Source organism: Bos grunniens, chromosome 11 (genome assembly GCF_055505025.1).
Source record: "Bos grunniens cultivar Pamir isolate PY7600 chromosome 11, Bosgru_T2T1.0, whole genome shotgun sequence".
Lineage (NCBI taxonomy): Eukaryota > Metazoa > Chordata > Mammalia > Artiodactyla > Bovidae > Bos > Bos grunniens.
Window position 1 is genome coordinate 20,274,087 of NC_141175.1, and position 21,755 is coordinate 20,295,841.

The window sequence follows — 21,755 nt, forward strand, 5'->3', positions numbered from 1 at the left end:
CTCAGAAGCTCGCACTTACTTCATTTTCAGTTTTTTGGGTTTGTTTTTTTTTTTTCATTATTTTCTTGCTCACTCACTGAACCTCACAACAGTGAGCTCACTGTGACTTGTGCCTTTGATAGCCAGTCCCACCAGTCTCTCACTTCTTTCTTCATGAAAGTCACTCATTGTGTCCGACTCTTTGTGACCCCATGGACTGTAGTTCATGCAATTCTCCAAACCAGAATACTGGAGTGGGTAGCCTTTCCCTTCCCCAGGGGATCTTCCCAACCCAGGGATTGAACCCAGGTCTCCCGCACTGAGGGTGGATTCTTTACCAGCTGAGCCACCAGGGAAGCCCAAGAATACTGGAGTGGGTAGCCTATCCCTGCTCCAGGGGATCTTCCCAACCCAGGAATTGAACCAGGGTCTCCTGCATTGCAGGCGGATTCTTTACCAACTGAGCTATCAGGGAAGCCCTTTTTTCTTCATATGCAACTGGAAATATTTCCCCTCCCTTTGTATTTCCGCTGACACTGCTGTATTTTTTCTGATCCTCTGGGGTTTGGTGCTGTGGTTGTCTCCAGAGTCTTCCCATTTGTCTTCTGCTCGTGGATCCTGGTGTCCGCTCCAGTCTCTGCCACACCCTGATCACTGCAACATAAAAGTCTTAAGCCTCCCGAGAGCTGAGTGATTGAGGTTTTCTGGATTCAATTCATCTTCCTCGGGACTCTCTGTCTCAGCCAGTGTGGCTGAGCGTTTTCCCGCTCACACACCCTCCCTCTTTTGACGTGCTCTCTCCTCTGTTAACCACCTTCACACGCATCTCACATCCCACCTCCTTCATAAGTTTTTTTTTCCTGAAGAGAAACCCCCTTCCCGAGAGGGCAGCTGGAGCCATGTGAGAGCAGCAGGGTGTCCTGCAGGCTTCTGAGTGTGTGGCCCCCTCTGCCATTCAGTCACACGAGCCCGGCTCAGTCAGCTTCTTCCCTTGAGCCCCAGATTTTCATCCACAAAATAGGCCTGGCCCATTTTAAAACGAAGGGCGTTTTAAATGTAAAATCCAGTGGTAACACCTGGAAACTCCTTTTGTTTCTGCAAGTGATTGAAAGTGAAGTCACTAATTGCCCACCTTGGATCACCTGCAGGTCCAGCTTGAAGAGGGGGCCGTACAGCGCGGAAGACGACTTTGTGATCCCGCCTCCTGCTAAGCTGACCCGGGTAGAAGAACCAAAGAGAGGTGCGTTGGTTTACGTTTCGTAGTGGGAGTTTTCAGTGGGAAGTGAGCTCTGAATCCAGCCAAAGCATGAATTCCTCAAACAGACCTCATCAGTGTTGACTTCCCTTGAGTGTTCCTCCATCAGAGCAGCTCCTCCTGGCTTGAGCTGGGACTTCCAGCAGAGTTAAAAAGAAGCTGAAAGCTGTGTTCCTTGAGACAGAGTTTATATTGGTTCATGTTTGCCGTCCTTAATGTGGACCTCTCTTTTTATTTTTCCCAATACCCACAATCCGTTTTCTTGTTTTGCTCCTATCAATGAATTACACTTTTCCCTCCTTCTTCCCCACTGGGGATCAGTGCTGCTCTACGTGCGGAAGGAGTCAGAAGAAGTCTTCGATGCCCTGATGCTCAAGACTCCATCCTTGAAAGGCCTGATGGAAGCTGTAAGTAGTAGGAACTTCGTAATCCTCTTACTTGCACAGAATTCGATCAGAACAAATTTTACCAGCCCGTCCGGGTTCCTTGGTGGTGCTGAAGCCTGTCCTGAGTCCCAGCACCTTGTCTGTGGCCGAGGCACGTGCCACGTTTCACCCTGACCCACCCTCGCCTCCCCCCGCCCCAGAACTTAGTCTTCGGCAGTTGCAGGGCTGTGCCTACCTCACACCACTGTGCCCAGCGCACCCATTGGTAGGTAGTAATCACCCACCAGCGTCTAGTCCACTGAACTGAGTGGATTTGTAACGACCCTTGGAATGGTTTAACTTTCCTGTGCTTGGTTAAAAAGAGATTGCCACTTAACAGACTACTTAGAAGCCAACAAAAAATTATTTCTATCAAAATCTTAAAAACTTGACACACGAAACAGTGGCTCCTTCATCGGCCTTTGGAACTCCTTTTTTTTTTTTTTTTGGAACTCCTGATCTTGGGGAATGACTGAATTCGTGTCAAGATCTTACCTGAAGCCAAATTGTGAAAAGGCAGAATTGTGACCAGAGGTGACCACAGCCAGGTGATTTAAAGTGAAGTCACTAGCTGCACACTTCTGATCACCTGCATGTCTAGCTTGAGAAGGGGCCCATACAACTTCAATGGCTCGGAGATCCTTTTGCCGCAGCATCTCAGAAAATGGCCCAAGAGCACACTGACCCCAGCCTGCCCTTGGGGACATCATAGAGACACGAGAAGGGTGCCAGGCTGATCCCTGTTTTGGCTTTGCCCCAGAGTGAAATTTGAGGGATCAGCACTGTGTCTTGATATGTATCCACCTCGGGCCCCTATAAATCATTGTAATCTTTGAGCTCAAAGTGAGTCCATAACTCAGCTGGAAGCAGGTTTCCCCTGACTACTGCTGAATGTAGAATTCATTTGACAAACATTTGTGAAGGGTCTACTTTGTGCCAGGCACTGTTCTTGGCACTGGAGATACAGGAGTACGTGACCCAGTGCTGAATGGAGTTTACGTTCTGGTTAGGAAGATGGCTACAGTGAAATCGGCAGAGGCCACCGTGTAATTTGCCAGGTAGCACTGATGGATGCGGGGAGAAATATCAGTCACCTCAGGTATGCAAATGACACCACCCTCGTGGCGGAAAGCGAAGAAGAACTAAAGAGACTCTTGATGAAAGTGAAAGACGAGAGTGAAAAAGTTGGCTTAAAGCTCAACATTCAGAAAACTACGATCATGGCATCTGGTCCCATCATTTCATGGCAAATAGATAGGGAAACAGTGGAAACAGTGAGAGACTTTATTTTTTGAGGCTCCAAAATCACTGTGGTGACGGCAGCCGTGAAATTAAAAGATGCTTGCTCCTTGGAAGAAAAGTTATGACTAACCTAGACAGCATATTGAAAAGCAGAGACATTACTTTGCCAACAAAGCTCCATCTAGTCAAGGCTATGGTTTTTCCAGCGATCATGTATGGATGTGAGAGTTGGACTATAAAGAAAGGTGAGTGTCAAAGAATTGATGCTTTTGAACTGTGATGTTGGAGAAGACTCTTGAGAGTCCCTTGGACTGCAAGGAGATCCAACCAGTCCATCCTGCAGGAAATCAGTCCTGAATATTCTTTGGAAGGGCTGGTGCAGAAGCTGAAATTCCAATACTTTGGCTACCTTATGCAAAGAACGGACTCATTTGAAAAGACCCTGAAGCTGGGAAAGATTGAAGGCAGGAGGAGAAGGGGACGACAGAGGATGAGATGATTGGATGGCATCACCAACTCGACGGGCATGAGTTTGAGTAAGTTTCGGGAGTTGGTGATGGATAGGGAAGCCTGGTGTGCCGCAATCCATGGGAATCACAAAGAGTCAGACACGACTGAGCGACTGAACTGAATTGAACTGTTGGATGCTACGGGGAGAACTAAGGCAGTGCAGGGGATGGCAGCCAGGGGGTGCTGTCGCTCAGTCTCTGGGAACCGGGTGTCACCGCGGCTCCTCCCCTGCACCTCAGCCAGCGGCGCCCAGTGCCACCTGTCGCCCTCTGCTCTGGGTCATTCAGCTTCCTGTGACTTCTCCCTGTTCCTCCGGCTTCCTTGTCTCCTGACAGCCCTTCCTCACTTCTTGACGATGGAGAGAGAGGAGAGTGTGGAAAAGACTGGGACTCGCTATGCCAAATATAATTCATTCACAGCGCTTAAAGAGTTCATCCCAGCCTCCCATCTCCTGGGCTGGGGGTTTCATAAACACAGTGAGCATCCAGTGGTACAGAAAAGAGGTGAACGTGTATGCTGGCAGCTGGGATGTGGTTCGATGTGTACAGTATATCTTTGTTAGATTGAAAGTGATCTGCAGGCCGGTCTTCTGAGGCCCCGATTTCAGGGCCGCGCAGAGCCGTGCTCTTCAGATCGAGGGTGGGCAGGGCAGTGACCCCTGGGTGGGAGCGGTCTGGATAGTTCCTCAGGTAACAGTGTCTGACCTAGATTGAATCAGCCCCTGGTCCTTGGAGTAGCTGTCCCCTCCCTGTGCAGACCGCTCCGTGCCTGAGAGGAAACCTCCAGAGCTCACTGCACCGTGTGGACCCCACGCCCCTGGTCAGGAGGTGGGGGGGGGGCCGGGAGTGGGGCCCGCGGCCACGCCTCAGCCAGAGACCACTGCCCTCCGGAGAGGCTCTGCCCCCGGCGAGGATGTGCCTTCTGAGCTGGGGAATCAAACAGTTCCTTCCTTCCGGTGAGTCTGTATCTGAAATGAACTCCTGCTTTGTGCTGGACATGCCTTAATCCCACGACAGTCGTGGGGTATGTGAGGTGAGGGTCTCTCTTTCCTGTTGAGAGGAGGCCGAGGGTTAGAACAGTCACCTGCCAGTGGAAACTGAGTCAGAACTGACGCCGTTTAGGCGTGTCTCACTCCAGAGTGAGGCCTTTGTGCGTTGAGTAAAGTGCCTAGACAGGATGCTTGTCAACACTCATGGAGCCTGCAGCTCGGAGAGGGGCCCATGTGGACGTCAGCATGCTTGGAGCTCACAGCTCAGAGGGACCCACGTGGATGTCAACATGCATGGAGCCTACAGCTCGGAGAGGGGCCCACGTGGACGTCAACATGCATGGAGCACACAGCTCAGAGACGGGCCCACATGGATGTCAACACGCATGGGGCTCCCAGCTCAGAGAGGGGCCCACGTGGACATCAGCACTTGGAGCACACAGCTCAGAGAGGGGCCAACGTGAATGTCAACATGCATGGAGCTTCCAGTTCAGAGAGGGGCCCATGTGGACGTCAGCACGCTTGAAGCACACAGCTCAGAGAGGAACACACATGGATATCAACATGCGTGGAGCTCCCAGCTCAGAGAGGGGCCCATGTGGACGTCAACACGCATGGAGCCTGCAGTTCGGAGAGGGGCCCACATGGATGTCAACATGCATGGAGCCTGCAGTTCGGAGAGGGGCCCACATGGATGTCAACACGCATGGAGCTCCCAGCTCAGAGAGGGGCCCACATGGATGTCAACATGCATGGAGCTCCCAGCTCAGAGAGGGGCCCACGTGGATGTCAACACGCATGGAGCTCCCAGCTCAGAGAGGGGCCCACGTGGATGTCAACACGCATGGAGCTCCCAGCTCAGAGAGGGGCCCACATGGATGTCAACACGCATGGGGCTCCCAGCTCAGAGAGGGGCCCACGTGGACATCAGCACTTGGAGCACACAGCTCAGAGAGGGGCCAACGTGAATGTCAACATGCATGGAGCTTTCAGTTCAGAGAGGGGCCCATGTGGACGTCAGCACGCTTGAAGCACACAGCTCAGAGAGGAACACACATGGATGTCAACATGCGTGGAGCTCCCAGCTCAGAGAGGGGCCCACGTGGACGTCAACACGCATGGAGCCTGCAGTTCGGAGAGGGGCCCACATGGATGTCAACATGCATGGAGCTCCCAGCTCAGAGAGGGGCCCATGTGGACGTCAACACGCATGGAGCCTGCAGTTCGGAGAGGGGCCCACATGGATGTCAACATGCATGGAGCGCTCAGCTCAGAGAGGTGGATGGAGGACTTTAGTTTTCTTGCTGCAGCAGCGTTCGCTCCTCAGACAGGACAAGTGCAGCACTTGGATTTTGGGTGGAGAGAGCAGCTCTGTACTTTCTCTGTAAACCTAACACTGCTCTGTAAGGTATTAATTTCAAAACACCATGGCCATATAATAGAGTTGTGACACCTGTGACTTTGGGAAGCAACAGACCCCTGATTCCAGCTCTCTCCAAAGGCGGGTAGCCCCCGCTCCCCAGGACAGATAGGCCCTCGTCTTTGTGTGTGCAGATGTGAGAAACAGAAAGCTAAGTGTCTATACCACTGTATGAATGTATTTGTTTTGTCAAGTCATGAACACACAACTTTGTAATATTATTTTTGTTTTGTTCTTTTAGATCTCTGACAAATATGATGTTCCCCAAGAAAAGATTGGGAAAATCTTCAAGAAGTGTAAAAAAGGGTGAGTGCTGACTGGCAGCCTTAGAGCCTCTGAGTGATGTCAGTGTCATAGAGCAGCCCCTCTGAGTGATGTCAGTGTCATAGAACAACCCCTCTGAGTGATGTCAGTGTTATAGCACAGCCCCTCTGAGTGATGTCAGTGTCATAGAACAACCCCTCTGAGTGATGTCAGTGTTATAGCACAGCCCCTCTGAGTGATGTCAGTGTCATAGAGCAGCCCCTCTGAGTGATGTCAGTGTTATAGCACAGCCCCTCTGAGTGATGTCAGTGTCATAGAACAACCCCTCTGAGTGATGTCAGTGTTATAGCACAGCCCCTCTCAGTGATGTCAGTGTTATAGCACAGCCCCTCTCAGTGATGTCAGTGTCATAGAACAACCCCTCTGAGTGATGTCAGTGTTATAGCACAGCCCCTCTGAGTGATGTCACTGTCATAGAGCAGGCCATCTGAGTGATGTCAGTGTTTTAGAACAACCTCTCTGAGTGATGTCAGTGTCATAGAACAAACCCTCTGAGTGATGTCAGTGTTATAGAACAACCCCTCTGAGTGGTGTCAGTGTCATAGAACAACCCTTCTGAGTGATGTCAGTGTTATAGCACAGCCCCTCTCAGTGATGTCAGTTTCATAGAACAGCCTCTCTGAGTAATGTCAGTGTCATAGAAAATTACTTTCATCCACCTGAATTTGTGCCCAGTCAAGAACCAGTTATAGAAATATCAATCAAAAATACAGTTTTTCATACTAGATTATCCACATAAAGTTGATTTATTTTTCTAGGGCATCTTTGTGGATTTTTTCCGAGTAGAACCTTTGCTTCTCCCATGCTTGGCAGCAGTGCAGTGGCTCCAAATTCCAGAGCGCATGATAAAATTTTCCAAGGCTGACAACAGTCGCTGCCCCATTTATTGAGCCCCCATCATGAGTCGGGTGCTGGACCAGGCACACGTGTGTTACTTAATTCTCATGTTACCATTACTCTAAGACAGGGGTTACTACTCAGTTTCTGGATGAGGCAGCCGAGCCCCAGAGAGCCTAGGAAGCTTTTCCAGGATCGAGGTCAGCTTAGTGCCAAGGCCAAGCTTCAGGTTCTGTTTTGACCAACATCAAAGCCTTTGCTCCATCTCCCTCCACCCTCCTGCCCTGAGTCATGTTTTCAATCATGGAATGTTGCTTCTTTGTTCAGAAGTTAATATTTTTAGAACTGTACTTAAGTGTCAGTACTGTTTGGCATGGGTAAGCAGGGTACAGAGTAAGCATTTTTTGGCTTAATTCTAAAGCACGTGGAATGTCCCTGATGGGCCTAGTGGGAAGGGTTGGCCTTGATAGTAGATTGGCTAAACTTTGAGGGTAACTCACTGGGGAAAATAGTCGTCAGGGAGCTGTGGCTTCCATCGCGTAGGTTGACTTGACTGATGTGCCTTCTGTAGCTGGACCATGTGCTGCTTCTGTAGACGTACTTTGTTCACTGTAATAAGTACTGTTTATTGAATGATTACTGCACACTGAAATAATAACTCAGCTACCGTGTTTTCTTTATCGTACACCCTGCATGTGAAGTGCTTTACCCAAGCTCCTCATTTCATCCCTACAACAACCGTGTAAGATTGACCCTACTATTATACCCATTTCACAGATGAGGAAAGTGAGGCATAGGGAGTGTAACTAGTTCGCCTCACGTGGCACAGCTAGCAACTGGCAGCGCTAGCTGTGGAGTTTGGGTGTGACTGCAGAGTGGGCAGGAGTGAGCAGGCCTGTCTCGTCTCCCTTTTCCAGGATCCTGGTGAACATGGATGACAATATCGTGAAGCATTACTCCAACGAAGACACCTTCCAGCTGCAGATGGAAGAGTCCGGGGGATCGTTCAAGCTCACCCTCACTGAGATCTGAGGACGCCCCGCCCACGACTCCCAGCAAGCTCAGCGAAGCTGTCACCTGGGCCTTTGGGGTTGGCAGGCCACAGGTTTGCCAGTCGGCCACTTTCCAAATGTGGGTGGATGTCAGTGGAAGTTGGAGGTGGTGCTGCTTTTGGCTTGGAGATAGCATTGAATGTATTGCATTGACGTTTTTCAGATGACCCCAGAAAGCATATTTGAATTTTCTGCTATAAATACTTAGGATTAAAAGTGGAAACTTTGTTCCAAGATTTGCTAGGTTACCTGGGAACCTTTAGGATATCTGCTACATTATTTATGGAACTGTCTCTTCAGCACGGTGCAGGTCAGACTCGGTGTGACTCTGACCGCCTCAGGTCATGGGCACGGTGCCCCCACCAGACAGGGGCGCCCTCTCTCCTCGGCCTCTCATTCCCCAGTACGTGTTTACTCCAACAGGGCAGGTTACCGAAATCTTCCTTTGCGACTGTCTTGAACATATCAACTGCCTCTATTATGAAGAACGCGAACGGTGACAGTGCGCCTCCGTCAGGCTAAAGCTGCGTGTGTGTAAGTGCAATACGTCTTGAAGGCCTGTGTCTGTAAATGTGTACATACCTGTCTTATATAAATAGATAATATATATGTGTGGTGTCTGTACATACAGTGAAGAGACGCGATGAGGTCTACCCTAAGGACTTTCTTGAGAGGATAAGTTATTTCAGACCACGTACACCCAGCAGGTAGCATGCTGTGCTTAGTGAATCCCACTCACAAGCTTTCTCTGGGTTTTCCCAAACACAGCCACCATTCTGTAGCATAGCAAAACCTCAGATGACAGAGATGCTGCACGCTCTTGAGAAGGTTGTTATTTGGAAATCTGCACTGTTTAACAAATGAAGTAAAGGAAAAAGCACTACCGCAGCTCACGTCTGCTGTGTCTGCTAGCATCAGTCAGGCGTCCCCGGCCACGGGCGTAAACACGGTGATCATGGCACATACTGTCGTCACCGTGAACCAGGAGATGCAACTCGGGACGGAGTACTTCCAGATCTCTGCGCTACAGGAAGTGACTTCTGTTTTATCACGTTTCAGAACCTCCAGGCTTTGATTGTCTTGTATGCTAACAGTTCTAAAAAGCATTCATGAGTTTATGAGACTGTATTACTATGGGGAACATTTTTATACGTGTTTAAATATATAAAAATACTAAAGAGTGTAATTTTGTAACGGAAATAAAAATCGCAGGTATCTTTAGGTTCAGGGAAGTAGAATAGGCTATTTGTATACATAGGATTGATAGTTACATTCTTCCATTAAAATATTCTAATGAAGTATGTGAACTTAATTGCTGGCTTTCTAAGATAAGATGTTATGGGACACGGGTCATATAACAATATTTTGTATTTTGTTTTATGAAATTGATTTTGTCTTAATTGTATAATTGAAGATGTATTTTAAACCAAAGGGATTAAATTTTATATGTCTATTTCGTAATACGTCCTTTCCTGTTGTTCAGCTTGGCTTTTCCTTTCATTAGTCAGTAAAAGCAGAATCTCAGATCTTAAAAAGTAGAGCTAAAAAGAATCACTTTCATGTTTTCTCCTTGTTTCCCAGCATGTAACTTGGGAAAACTCTCTTCCTTCCTCTTAGTCTCACCTTAGAGGGTCTAAAATGATCTGAGTAATTGTTAACCGAGGGGGCCCCAACTGAGTTTTTAACTACTACCAAAACTTAACCACCAAAGCTTAAGGTAAATGCTTTCAGACCTGAAATCCCAGAGTTCTTAGTTTAAAGCTTAACAGAAAATGTTTGGTTTAAAAATCTACCAGGGACTTCCCTGGTGGTCCAGTGGTTGGGACTCTGCGCTCTCACTGCAGAGGGCCCAGGTTCCATTCCTGATCAGGGAAGTAAGAACCTGTAAGCTGTGTAGCTTGGCCAAAAAAAAGGAACAAAAATCTACCAGTAATGTTTCAGATCATCAGAATTTCTAAATCAAACGGCTGTTGTTAAGTACCCGCCGGTAATCCAGGGCCAAAATGTGATAGACACTGAAGTATATTTCTAGTGAACACATGATCGCAGAAATGAAGTAACTCCCAGGGAGGTTTCCTGCAATGGCTGTGGACCTCTCGCTCTAATCCTGGGGCCGCAGGTCAGAACACCTGAGGGGGAGACCCCGTGCATGGTCCCCTGAGGCCCCAGAGCCTGTGGGGTGGGGCCTTTGTGGCCTGGCCCAGGGGACCCTTCTGGACTCTGCTGCCCTGTCCCCTCACACTTCCTGCCTTCCCTCCGTCTTTGTTTCTTTCTACCTTGGTCACTTACCTTTTGCCTTTTGTCTCAGAGCTTGGCTTTGCCCTGGAGGCGAGGGGCTTCTCCTGTCTCCCCAGTGGAGAGCCCAGGTCCCCTGACCCTGCACACACACACACACACACCGCACCTTGTGACCCTAACCTGCCTGCCGCCCTCCCCAGCCTCTTGTCTCCCTGGATCGCTGGCAGCCTGCCCGGTGCTCAGGTGCTCAGTCAATGATCCTGCAATGATGGGGTGACAAGCTGGTGCCCTTGACAAGCCCCGCCCCTTGCAGGACATCAGCAGTGAGACGGGTTAGAAGTCAGAAGCTCAGAAGTGAGCGTGGCTGGACCTGGCCCCATGGCGCACAGTGGGGATCATCTGCCTAACCTGGCGGCAGCCAGGAAAACAGTTCCTGAGCCGGGGCCCTGGAGCAGGGGTGTCAAGGAGCCAACTGGACGTCATGGGGGCAGAGTCGCAGGGGGTGCATGCAGCCCGCAGGTGCAGAGGGCGGGGTCACCACGCCTGCTTCCGCCGACCAGGTGTGCACTCGTTCAAGGTCAGTGTCCTCTGTCCACCCTGTGGAGCTGGTGTATCACTGTCATCCGGTGTCAGCAACATCTGTGTCTCACCTGCAGACACTGCCACCAGCGTACAAGCACGGGCTGGTGGGCGGTGTGGTCAGGCCTTGAGCCCACACCTTGGCTGCCCCAAGGGCGTCACAGCAGGTGTGCACCAACAGGCCACAGTCCCTTCTCTGCTCCGCTCATTTCTGTCTCATACACACACCCTCGATCCTGAACTCCTTTAGCCATCATCCCCCTTCAAATCTTTTAGCCAAATTTTAGAAAATTTTACAAATGTAACACATGCCAAGAAAAAAATCACATGCCATGAGAAGGAACAAGGAGAGCTCCACGAGAGTGTCTCTCTGAGAGGTGAGTTTTCTGACACCCAGTCCGATGCCCCAGAGAGAACCAGCCATCTGTTTCTCCAAGGCCACACCAGAATCCTCCAGGCAAACTCAGGTGCACTGTGCATATTGTCTTGCAGGTAGGGTCATACTATTCTTTGCAGATGTTTTCATTTATCACTATTCTTTAGACATGAGTTCTTTTTAGTGACTGCACTGTATTCCATTGTAGAAATGACCACCGTCTAATCAGTACCCAGGGCTTCCCTGGTGGCTCAAATGGTAAAGAATCTGCCTTCAGTGCAGGAGATGTGGGTTCGATCCCTGGGTCGGGAAGATTCTCTAGAGGAGATTCCAGTATTCTTGCCTGGAGAATCCCATGGACAGAGGAGCCTAGTGGGCTACAGTCCATGGGGTCACATAGACGACTGAGTAACTGAACAACACATCAGTACCTACTGGTAGACATTTAGACCAAGATTTTGCTATTACAAACATTGCTGCAAAAAATGTGGACAGGTCTGTCCTTCCATACCTGTGAAGTGGAACTGCACAGTGAGTTCTTAGCAGAGGAGTACCGAGTCAGAGATAGTGGTCAGTAAACTTTATGTAGAGACTGTGAAACTGCTATCCAGAGAGAACCAGTTTCATTCCTGCCCACTGAGTGTGAGTCTGTCTCTCGACGTCTCAGTGCTTTGATTCTTGTGTCTGTTGGAGGGCAGTTGAGAGTAACTTCTTGTTTGGGGGCTGTTTGTTCTCTGTTTACCTCCTTGAAAGACTAGTCTGTTTATTGTCCCGTTTCCTCATTTCTTACACTCTCAGCCCGGGGCAGCCTGACTTCTGTCCCTGCCACACCGTGCAGTGAGCTCTGCCAGATGCTGGGTGGTCTCCTTTAATCCTCCCAGGGCCAGTGAGTGGGGTGTAGCCCCATTTCACAGCTGAGGCCCAGGAGAGCACACTGCTGGGGAAAGAAGCAGTGTGTCCACCTCCAGACCTCTAGTTCTCTCCACTTTCATGTGCTGTGTCCACTGCAAACGCTCCAGCCAAGGTCGTGGATGACCTAGCTGCTCGTCTTCTCTCTCTCTCTCTCTCGGACATTTGACCGTAAAGAAAACCTTCTCAATTTCTTTGGCTTTCGTGATGGGTATATCAGCTAGAAAGTTTTGGTTGCAAAATCAGAAACGACAAGCTGGTTCAACAATAAAGGAAATGTGTTGCTCTCCTAACGCTGAAGCTGAAGGTGGCCCAGGACCTTGATGTTACCAGCAGCCTAATTTCTTGCCTCCTTTGGGGGCTCCATCCTAAGTTTTACTCTCCCTGTGTGGTCTCGAGATGACTGCCAGCAATTCCTAAATCCGTGTGTCTCCTGGTTCAAGTCCAGAGGCATAGGACTCCCAGCAAATGTCCTAAAATTCATTTGGATCAGAATATCTCAGTTTACCCATCCACTGGTGAACCGTCATCAGATCCCCCCAAAAAAGTCTCCTCCCCTCAACCACACAGCTTGGAAAATTGAAATCAGGGCTTTGGGGAGACTGGAGAGGGGACACGGGTCAGAGAAAGAATAAGACACACTTACCAGGCAGCATCCTCTGATTCTCCTATGTCTGGCTGACCCTCTCTGACCCTATACCTGCCCAGGAAGTGCTGCTATTCTCATCTCTCCAACCTCAGATTCTAATGTCTTGAGCATAGACTATTCCCAGATTTCTTTCTCCAATCCAAACTGTCCCTTTAGCTCCAAATCCAAACCATATTGGACATTCTCTGCCTGGCTCATACCCCAAACTGAGCTCCTCTCCTCGTCATGGTTCCTGTTGTGCGTGGCACCCAAGCTGGAAACCAGGGTCACCTTTGACTCTGCCACCTCTCTCATCCCAGCGTCCACTCCAGACCTTTGGGCCTGGCTTGTCTTCTTCCACTTCTCCACTGTTGAAATAGCTTCCTGCCCACCTGTATGTAGCCCGCCCACCCCTCAGCCACTCTTCAACCCACAGGCTCTCTCCACAGTGCAGAGTTGTCACGATAAACCACAGATGGCTTGTCCAGACTGGCTCGTGAGTCCACGCTATCTGCATATCTCCAAGCACATGAGTCCTTACCTGTCCTGTTTCCTGGAGACCTCCTCTCTGCTTTGGCTGAGCATGTTCACCCATTCTCTGAGACTCAGCTCACCCGTCACCAACTCAGAGCTTTCCTTGGCATTCCACTTTCCCTGGTGAAGTATGGACACCCTCCTTTGGCCTCTCCAGCATCCTATGTAGTTACCTGTTGAGATATCTGTCCGTCCTCCTCTCTAGCCCTATTCCAGAGTGCAGGAGGGCAGGGGGCAAGGGACAGGGAGCAGGATAGGGGCACACACCATGCTTTTTTACCCCGCTCTGAAGTCTAGCACTGTGCTTGGCATAAAGAAGTTCACTAGCAAACAGTGATGCTAATTCATGCTTTTAGTTGCCCTGAACAAAAACCTTGAAGTCATCATCAGTTTCCCTTTCTTTCACATCCTGTATCCAGTCTCTTCCCCAAACCCTGTTGTTATATCCTTCAAAGTACATCCAGAATCCAGCCATCTCGCACCACCTCAGCTCTCACCTGTATCTTTGCAGTAGCCCAACTAGACTCATCAGAGCTTCCCAGGTGGTGCTAGTAGTAAAGAACCAGCCTGCCAATGGAGAAGATGTAAGAGATGCAGGTTCGATCCCTAGCTCAGGAAAACCCCTGGAGGAGGGAATGGCAACCCACTCCAGTATCCTTGCCCAGAGAATCCCATGGACAGAGGAGCCTGGTGGGCTACAGTCCATAGGGTCACAGAGTCGGACACGACTGAAACGACTTAGCACAGCACAACACAACTAGACTCATTGTTTCCACCTTCATTTTATTTTCAATCTAGAAGGAAACCAGCCTTCTAAAATATGAATCTAGATTAAGCTTCTCTGGCTTAAAACCCTACAATGGCTCCCTGTCTCACTCAGAGGAAAAGCCAAGGTCCCTAAATGTGGATGGGGTCCATGGCCCTTACCCTCTGACCTCACCTGTCACTGCCCCCCATTCCTCTTCAGCCATCCTGGCCCTCTTGCCAAAGATACTACTCAGCGATGTCTCACAAGGTTACATGTTGTCAGCAGCACACAGATAATAAACCACCAGTTTTCCACTGCTGAAATTCCACCCATCTCCACTGGAGATACCTGACCAATCTCAGTCTCAGGAAGAAAGACCCATTTATGAGCCCGATGGGATGTCATGGCATTAATAAAATGAGTGCAGGCTGAGTGTCACGCTTACCCTTCTCGGCAAATAATTTTTCTCCATAACTGTTAGAAAAGACCATCAGAAGCGCTTTACTTCCAGCTGCCAGGACCAATGTCACACCTTTGCTGCAGAGCTCAGCGGTATCCTGAGTCTCCAGCCCTCAGACAGGTCTAGTTTGAGGGGACCTCGGTCACCTTGCCATTCCACTGATGAAACAGGAATGGCAGGTAATAGCTTCTCCAGTAAACTGGTGAGTACCTGTGTGCAAAGGGGAGAAAACCACAGGAACTCAGCGGGCTGTCTCTAAAATTCCTGGGGGTCCAGTGATCTCGGGCATGTCAAGATACCCCTCCAGGGTGAAGGTCCTCCCCTTTCATACTCCCCGCCCCTCACCGACCCTGCCCCCCAGGCTCCTTCTCTGTTTTTTTTTTAGCACTTGTTGCTTTCTAACCTACCATGGGCTGTGCTCATTTGCTTCAGTAGTGTTCGACCCTGTAGCCTTATTGATCACAGCCTGAGTTGCCTGTGCCCCCCTGTAGCCTCATTGATCACAGCCCCATGGATCATAGCCCACGAGACTCCTCTGTCCATGGGAATTCTCCAGAATACTGGAGTGGGTTACCACACCCTCCTCCAAGGAAGGGATCTTCCTGACCCAGGGATGGAACCTGAGTTGCCTGTGCCTCTTCACTGCAGGCAGATTCTTAAGCACTGAGCCACCGGGGAAGCCCAACATATGGTTAGGTTAGGTAACCTAACCTACCATATATTTCACTTGATTATTATGCTTATTGTTTGTCGTTCACCTCCTTCGCTAGGATATTCCCTCCATCAGAACAAGGGTTTTTTCTGACTTGGTCCCTAATGCGTTCCAAGAGTCTCCAGGAATGCTGGTGCCTTATGGACCCTTGAGCGGGTGTCTTGTATCAGCCACCCTAGATTCATCCTTCACCCCCGCCCAGCTCTCCTCCCCGGGACACACCTGTGGGACCACGCAGCCTATATGGCCAGGGAGGAGAGCCTCAGGCAGGAACCTCAGGGTCGGGGACCGATTTCTGACTCCCCACAGCCACCTCAAGCAGGCTGACCCCCAAGCACGTGGTCTCCTCCACATGCTCTCTCCCTCAGGGATGGGATCGCTTCCTTGTTCCTTCAGGGGTGAGCTGCTACTCACTGCGGGTCACAAACTGTCCCCCTAGGACCCCTTACATTCCATCTTGATAAACAATCCTTTTTTTTTTTTTAACTTTTTATTTTACATTGAAGTATAGCCAATTAACAATGTAGTGACAGTTTCAGGTGATTAGCGCAGGGACTCAGTCATACATCTACATGTATCCATTCTCCTCCAAACTCCCCACCCCTCCAGGCTGCCACTGTCTGTCTTTGAATAGCACTATTTTGAATGTGTCACCTGATTCCTCTTGAGACCCCGACTGATACAATGATCAATACACTTCCACTGAATGACTGAATGGCTCCACTGCCGTAAGATAACTGGATCGCAGGCCACGGGACTTTGCGATCCTGACTGTTCTTTCCTTTTTTCCATTTAAAAAATTTTTATTTCATTTATTTGGCTGTGACAGGCCGTACTTACATCATGTAGGCTCCTGTAGATGTAGCAGTTCAGTTCAGTTCAGTTGCTCAGTTGACTCTTTGAGACCCCATGGACTGCAGCAGGCCAGGCCTCCCTATTCATCACCAACTCCCGGAATTTACTCAAACTCATGTCCATTGAGTCGGTGATGCCATCCAAACATCTCATCCTCTGTTGTCCCCTTCTCCTCCTGCCCTCAATCTTTCCGAGCATCAGGGTCTTTTCCAATGAGTCAGCTCTTCACATCAGGTGGCCAAAGTACTGGAGCTTCAGCTTCAGCATCAGTCCTGCCAATGAATATTCAGAACTGATTTCCTTTAGGATGGACTGGTTGGATCTCCTTGCAGTCCAAGGGATTCTCAAGAGTCTTTTCTAACACCACAGTTCAAAAGCATCAATTCTTTGACGCTCAGCTTTCTTTATAGTCCAACTCTCACATCCATACATGACCACTGGAAAAACCGTAGCCTTGACTAGATGGACCTTTGTTGGCAAAGTAATGTCTCTGCTTTTTAATATGCTATCTAGGTTGGTCATAACTTTTCTTCCAAGGAGTAAGCATCTTTTAATTTCATGGCTGCAGTCACCATCTGTAGTGATTTTGGAGCCCCCAAAAATAAAGTCTGCCACTGTTTCCACTGTTTCTCCATCTATTTGCCATGAAGTGATGGGACTGGATGCCATGATCTTTGTTTTCTGAATGTTGAGCTATAAGCCAACTTTTTCACTCTCCTCTTTCATCAAGAGGCTTTTTAGTTCTTCTTCACTTTCTGCCACAAGGGTGGTGTCATCTGCATATCTGAGGCTATTGGTATTTCTCCAAGCAATCTTGATTCCAGCAGTAGTTGTGGCGCTCGGGCTTAATTGCTCCAAGGCATGTGGGAATCTTAGTTCCTCAACCAGAGATCGAACGCGTATCCCCTGCATTGACAGGCAGATTCTTAACCTTGGACGGCCAGGGAAGTCTTCCGACTGTTCCTCCTTTGCATGTTCTCCTGTATGATACTACTGAAGAGGTGCTCCCTCGCGATCTCTAGGATGAAATGCTGAGGAAGGCTAGGCAGGTTTTTTGGAGAGTCATGCATCTGGGGTTGGGGCCTGGGGTGGGGTGTGATTCTTGCAGGGATTAGGAAAGAAAGTTTGACTATCTTTCCCAGAAATGTTCCCAACCAGCATGCCCGTGTTCAGGTTTCATTATGTACTTGAAGGAAGATCATTTCAAGGGTCTGAGTGGATTTTTACTTCTGGCCTCTACTCCTTTCTGTGCGTGGTTCTCCTGTCGCTTTTTATGGGAAATTAAGTCCAGGGCCCCAGGGAGCTGCCTCACACTCACGGGCACACCAGCCCCTGCGATTAGGAGCCTCTGAGGCCAGATAGCAAGTGACACAGACGCTCCTGGTCACGTCTCTCCACTGAAAACACACATACACACACCCACACACACTTACTTAGGGCTTCCCTGGTGGCTCAGATGGTAAAGAATCCGCCTGCAATGCGGGAGACCCAGTGGGTTCTATCCCTGGGTTGGGAAGATCCCCTGGAGAAGAGAAAGGCTACCCACTCCAGTATTCTGGCCTGGAGAACTCCATGGACTACAGTCCATGGGGTTGCAGAGTCCGACATGACTGAGTGACTTTTGCTTCACTTTCACTTATTTTTCAGGAAAAGCATAGAAGATAAAAACTAAAGTAGTACAATTTTTTTTTTACTCTTGATTTCTTTTGAGGATTTTCTTCCTTCCTCTCTCTCTCCCCCCTCCCCACTTCCTCCATTCTTTCCTTCCTTCCTTCTTTCTTTCCTTCCTTCCATCCCATATGTTAAGAACGCAACTGCTTGATCAGGGGGTTATAACGTTATAGGAAGAGAAAACTCTTGAGAGTCCAGCTGACCTGCCACCTAAGCAGGAGGAGAGGTCTCTCTCTGGAAATAACCCTCTGCAAGGGCAAGGCATGAACCCTTCTGATCCCAGAAACTCAAAGTTCACCAGGCTGTTTAGCACAGAGACTGCTCTGCCTTGGCCACCTTAAAGGAGGGCAGGAAAGTGGATTTTGCCCCCTGGAATGGATACAGAATCTTTTCCCCAAGATAAATCTATACACAGACCGTAAGTCTTTCACAAAATTTAGCTAAAACTGATCACAGGCCTAAATATAAAATACAAAAAACACTAACATTCCTAGAAGACAACACAGGAGAAAATCTAGATGACTTTGGATATGGTGATGAATTTTTAGGTATGAACCACGAGAAAAATAATTGATCAGCTAGATTTCACTGAATTTTAAAACATTGGCTCTGCAAAAGATAATGTCATGAGAATGAGAAGACAAGTTATTGGCTGGGGAAAAAACAGTTGTGAAAAACATGTCTGATAAAGGACTGTTATCTAAAATACACAGAGAACTTTAAAAACTTAATAATAAGAAAACAAACTTACCAAACTAAGAAACAGGCCAAAGACCTTAACAGACACCTCACCAAAAAAGGACATGTCAACAGCAAATACACATATGAAAAGATGCTTCACATCATCTGACATTAGTCAGTCAGTCAGTTCAGTCGCTCAGTCGTGTCCAACTCTTTGCGACCCCATTAATCACAGCACCCCAGGCCTCCCTGTCCATCACCAACTCCCAGAGTTCACTCAAACTCATGTCCATCAAGTTGCTGATGCCATCCAGCCATCTCATCCTCTGTCATCCCCTTCTCCTCCTGACCCCAATCCCTCCCAGCATCAGGGTCTTTTCCAATGAGTCAACTCTTCTCATGAGGTGGTCAAAGTATTGGAGTTTCAGCTTCAGCATCAGTCCATCAGTCCTTCCAATGAACACCCAGGACGGATCTCCTTTAGGATGGACTGGTTGGATCTCCTTGCAGTCCAAGGGACTCTCAAGAGTCTTCTCCAACACCACAGTTCAAAAGCATCAATTCTTCGGCGCTCAGCCTTCTTCACAGTCCAACTCTCACATCCATACATGACCACTGGAAAAACCATAGGCTTGACTAGACGGACCTTTGTTGTCATCTGACATTAAGGGAGTGCAAATTAAAAACAACCAAGAAATGCCATCACACACCCATGAGAATGCCCAAAATCCAGAAAAACACTGACGGCACCAAATGCCAGCGAGAATGCAGAGCAACAGGAATCCCCAGACGTTGCTGGCAGGGATGCAAAATGGTTCGGCCACTTGGAAAGACAGTTTGGCAGTTTCTGACAAAACCGTACCCTTACCATAGATATGATCCAACAATCGTGCTCCTTGGTATTTACTCAAAAGAGCTGAAAACATATCCACGCAAAGCCCCGAGCCTAGATGTTTATAGCAGCTCTATTCATAACTTCCAAAACTCGGAGCAACCCACATGTCCTTCAGTAGGTGAATGAATAAATCAACTGCGATACATCCAGTCAATGGAGTGTTGCTCAGTGCTAAAAAGCAATGCATTACTAAGGGAAAGGTGTCAATCTGAAAATGCTACGTCACCTATGTGACATTCTGGAAAGAAAAGAAGCAATAGGGACAGTAAAAATAGCAGTGGTTCCCAGGGTTTCTGGGGGATGGATGACAAACCAGAACACGGAGGATGCTTGGGACAGCAAAAGTATTCTGTGTGGTACAGTAATGATGGATACATGTCGACATGCTATTATAGGCTGTTCAAGCCTGTGGAATGCGCATTGCTGAGTGTGAACCGTCATATAGACTCGCAGAGGGACAATGATGTAGCATAGAGGCTTATCTATGGTGACAAATGTCCCACTGATCATGGGGGTGGGGGGTTGGCTGGGCATGCGTGAGCCGGGGGGGCAGGGGGGCCGGCAAATATATGGAAAATCTCTACTTTCCTCTCAGTTTTGCTACAAACCCAAAATTGCTCTTAAAAAATAAAGTCCTAATAAAAAACTTTTGTTCACGCAAAAAATGCACAGACCTGCAGCCAAAGCCAAAGAACGTTCCTCTGGGGCTGTGCTGACCTCCTGTCCTGGGCCCCCACCCTGGGCAGTGTCGGGGGTGACCCTGTCTCCAAGATGGGCACTGCGGGTGGCCTGTGCACCCAGATCTTGGGCTTAGCAGTACAGGTGGTCCAAGTGGACAAAGCCTCTCGGCCTCCTGGGATTTTGAGGCTAAGTCAGCTCTCTGTTGCAGTTCCGGGCCTTCCAGAAAGCCAGATGGTCCCCGAACCTCACCCAGCCATGTCCACGTCCTGCTGGACCAGACAGGGGCAGTGGCCTGCCCAAGCCTGGCAGCCAGCACGGATGGCCCAGTTACCAGGCGCTCACATGGAGCTCTCCACGGCTGTGTGCATGTGGGTTGTGATAAGAGTAGGCAAACATCCTGCAGGCCACAAGGGCTGAAGGCTGCAGCTCCCGAGGGAGAAGGTGCCCCAGGGACAGAGGCTCCCCTCCAGGAGGGTTCCCTGGGGGAGAAGCCGTGGGAGAGGAGGAACCGCCCTTAGGGTCGGTTCTGCCTTTGATTCTCACAGGCAACGCTGTGAGATGGGAGGGCCGGCGTCATCATCCACTTCACAGAGGAACCAACAGGCTCAGAGAGGCTCAGCGGCCAGCCCCCATCACTCAGCAGTGGACACGGCTGGCCAGCCCGCGGCCCTCCCCAGAGCCACAAGGCGCCGGGTGTCTGAAGATGGCTGTGACCCTCCTGACCCTCTACCCTGCTCCCCATAGCTGACTCCTGTTTTCCATTTCTAGTCTCATGGAGTCTGTTCTCCAAGCTGGGTGGGCTCAGCTCAGCAGAAGCGAGCCAGACGCCCCTTCAGTCTGAACCAGCTTCTTCCCTTCCCACTCCCTCTGGGTTGGGTGGGGGCCGTGAGGGGCATCTAGTGCCCCCCCAGCTCTGATTTCCAATGGCAGCCCACAGAGGGTGTGGGGGCCGGCCCACCCCAGGAGGGTGCTATCTGGGGAGACATGATCCTCGCACCTTTACTCTCTAGACAGGGTTTCCTGAAGGTCTGTGATCATATTTGAAATAGCTGAGCGAAAGTCTCCATCTAGTCAGGCCAACGTCTGGGATTCCTCAGTTGATTATATTCGTCGTGTCCGACTCTTTGTGACCCTGTGGACTGCAGCCTGCCAGGCTCCTCTGTCCACGGCATTCTCCAGGCAACAATACTGGAGTGTGCTGCCATTTCCTCCTCTGGGGGATCTCCTGACTAAGGAAGATCCTGTGTCTCCTGCATCTCCTGCATTGGCAGGTGGGTTCTTTACCACGAGTGCCACCTGGGAAGCCTGGGATTCCCCAAAGACAGTTTCTATCGATTGGGTTTGTTTTTTTTTTGGCCTCTGTATAAGCCATACTTTCTTATTTCTTCTCATGTCTTACAATGTATTTTATTGCTGAAACTGAGCATTTTCGATAATAAAACTTGGTTCCTCAGGCAATCAGCTTCATCTCTTTGCACGCAGTGGCCTGGAAGGGGTGGACAGGCCCATTAGCAGGGAAACAGGGATGGATAGGCCCATTAGTGGGGAAACTCTCGATCTGAGCCCTGACCCACCTCTCTCCTTTCTGTCCCATATCTCCTCCAAGAGTCTCTGCCCTTTGCATGGAGGGACAGACGGTTAGCTCTGAGGGGCCTCACACCCATGGATCCCCTATCGCACTCCCGTCCACCTGACTCTCTGTCCCCAGAAAGCCCTCCAATTGTGAAGCCAGGCCCTGAGGCTGAAGAAGCCTGGG

General features: G+C 49.5%; 1 protein-coding gene across 6 annotated transcripts in view; it reads left to right on the forward strand.

Moving 5' to 3' along the window:
• The window catches only part of GRHL1 (grainyhead like transcription factor 1), a 50,066-nt gene extending 40,573 nt beyond the window's left edge, over nt 1–9,493 (forward strand). For all 6 annotated transcript variants that reach the window (XM_086323507.1, XM_086323508.1, XM_086323511.1 and 3 more), the window contains 4 exons: nt 1,128–1,219; nt 1,556–1,641; nt 6,061–6,125; nt 7,898–9,493. In XM_086323507.1, the coding sequence (XP_086179633.1) occupies nt 1,128–1,219; nt 1,556–1,641; nt 6,061–6,125; nt 7,898–8,012 (358 nt within the window). In that variant the 3' untranslated portion in view covers nt 8,013–9,493. The remainder of the gene's footprint in view (nt 1–1,127; nt 1,220–1,555; nt 1,642–6,060; nt 6,126–7,897) is intronic.
• The last annotated feature ends 12,262 nt before the right edge of the window (nt 9,494–21,755 follow it).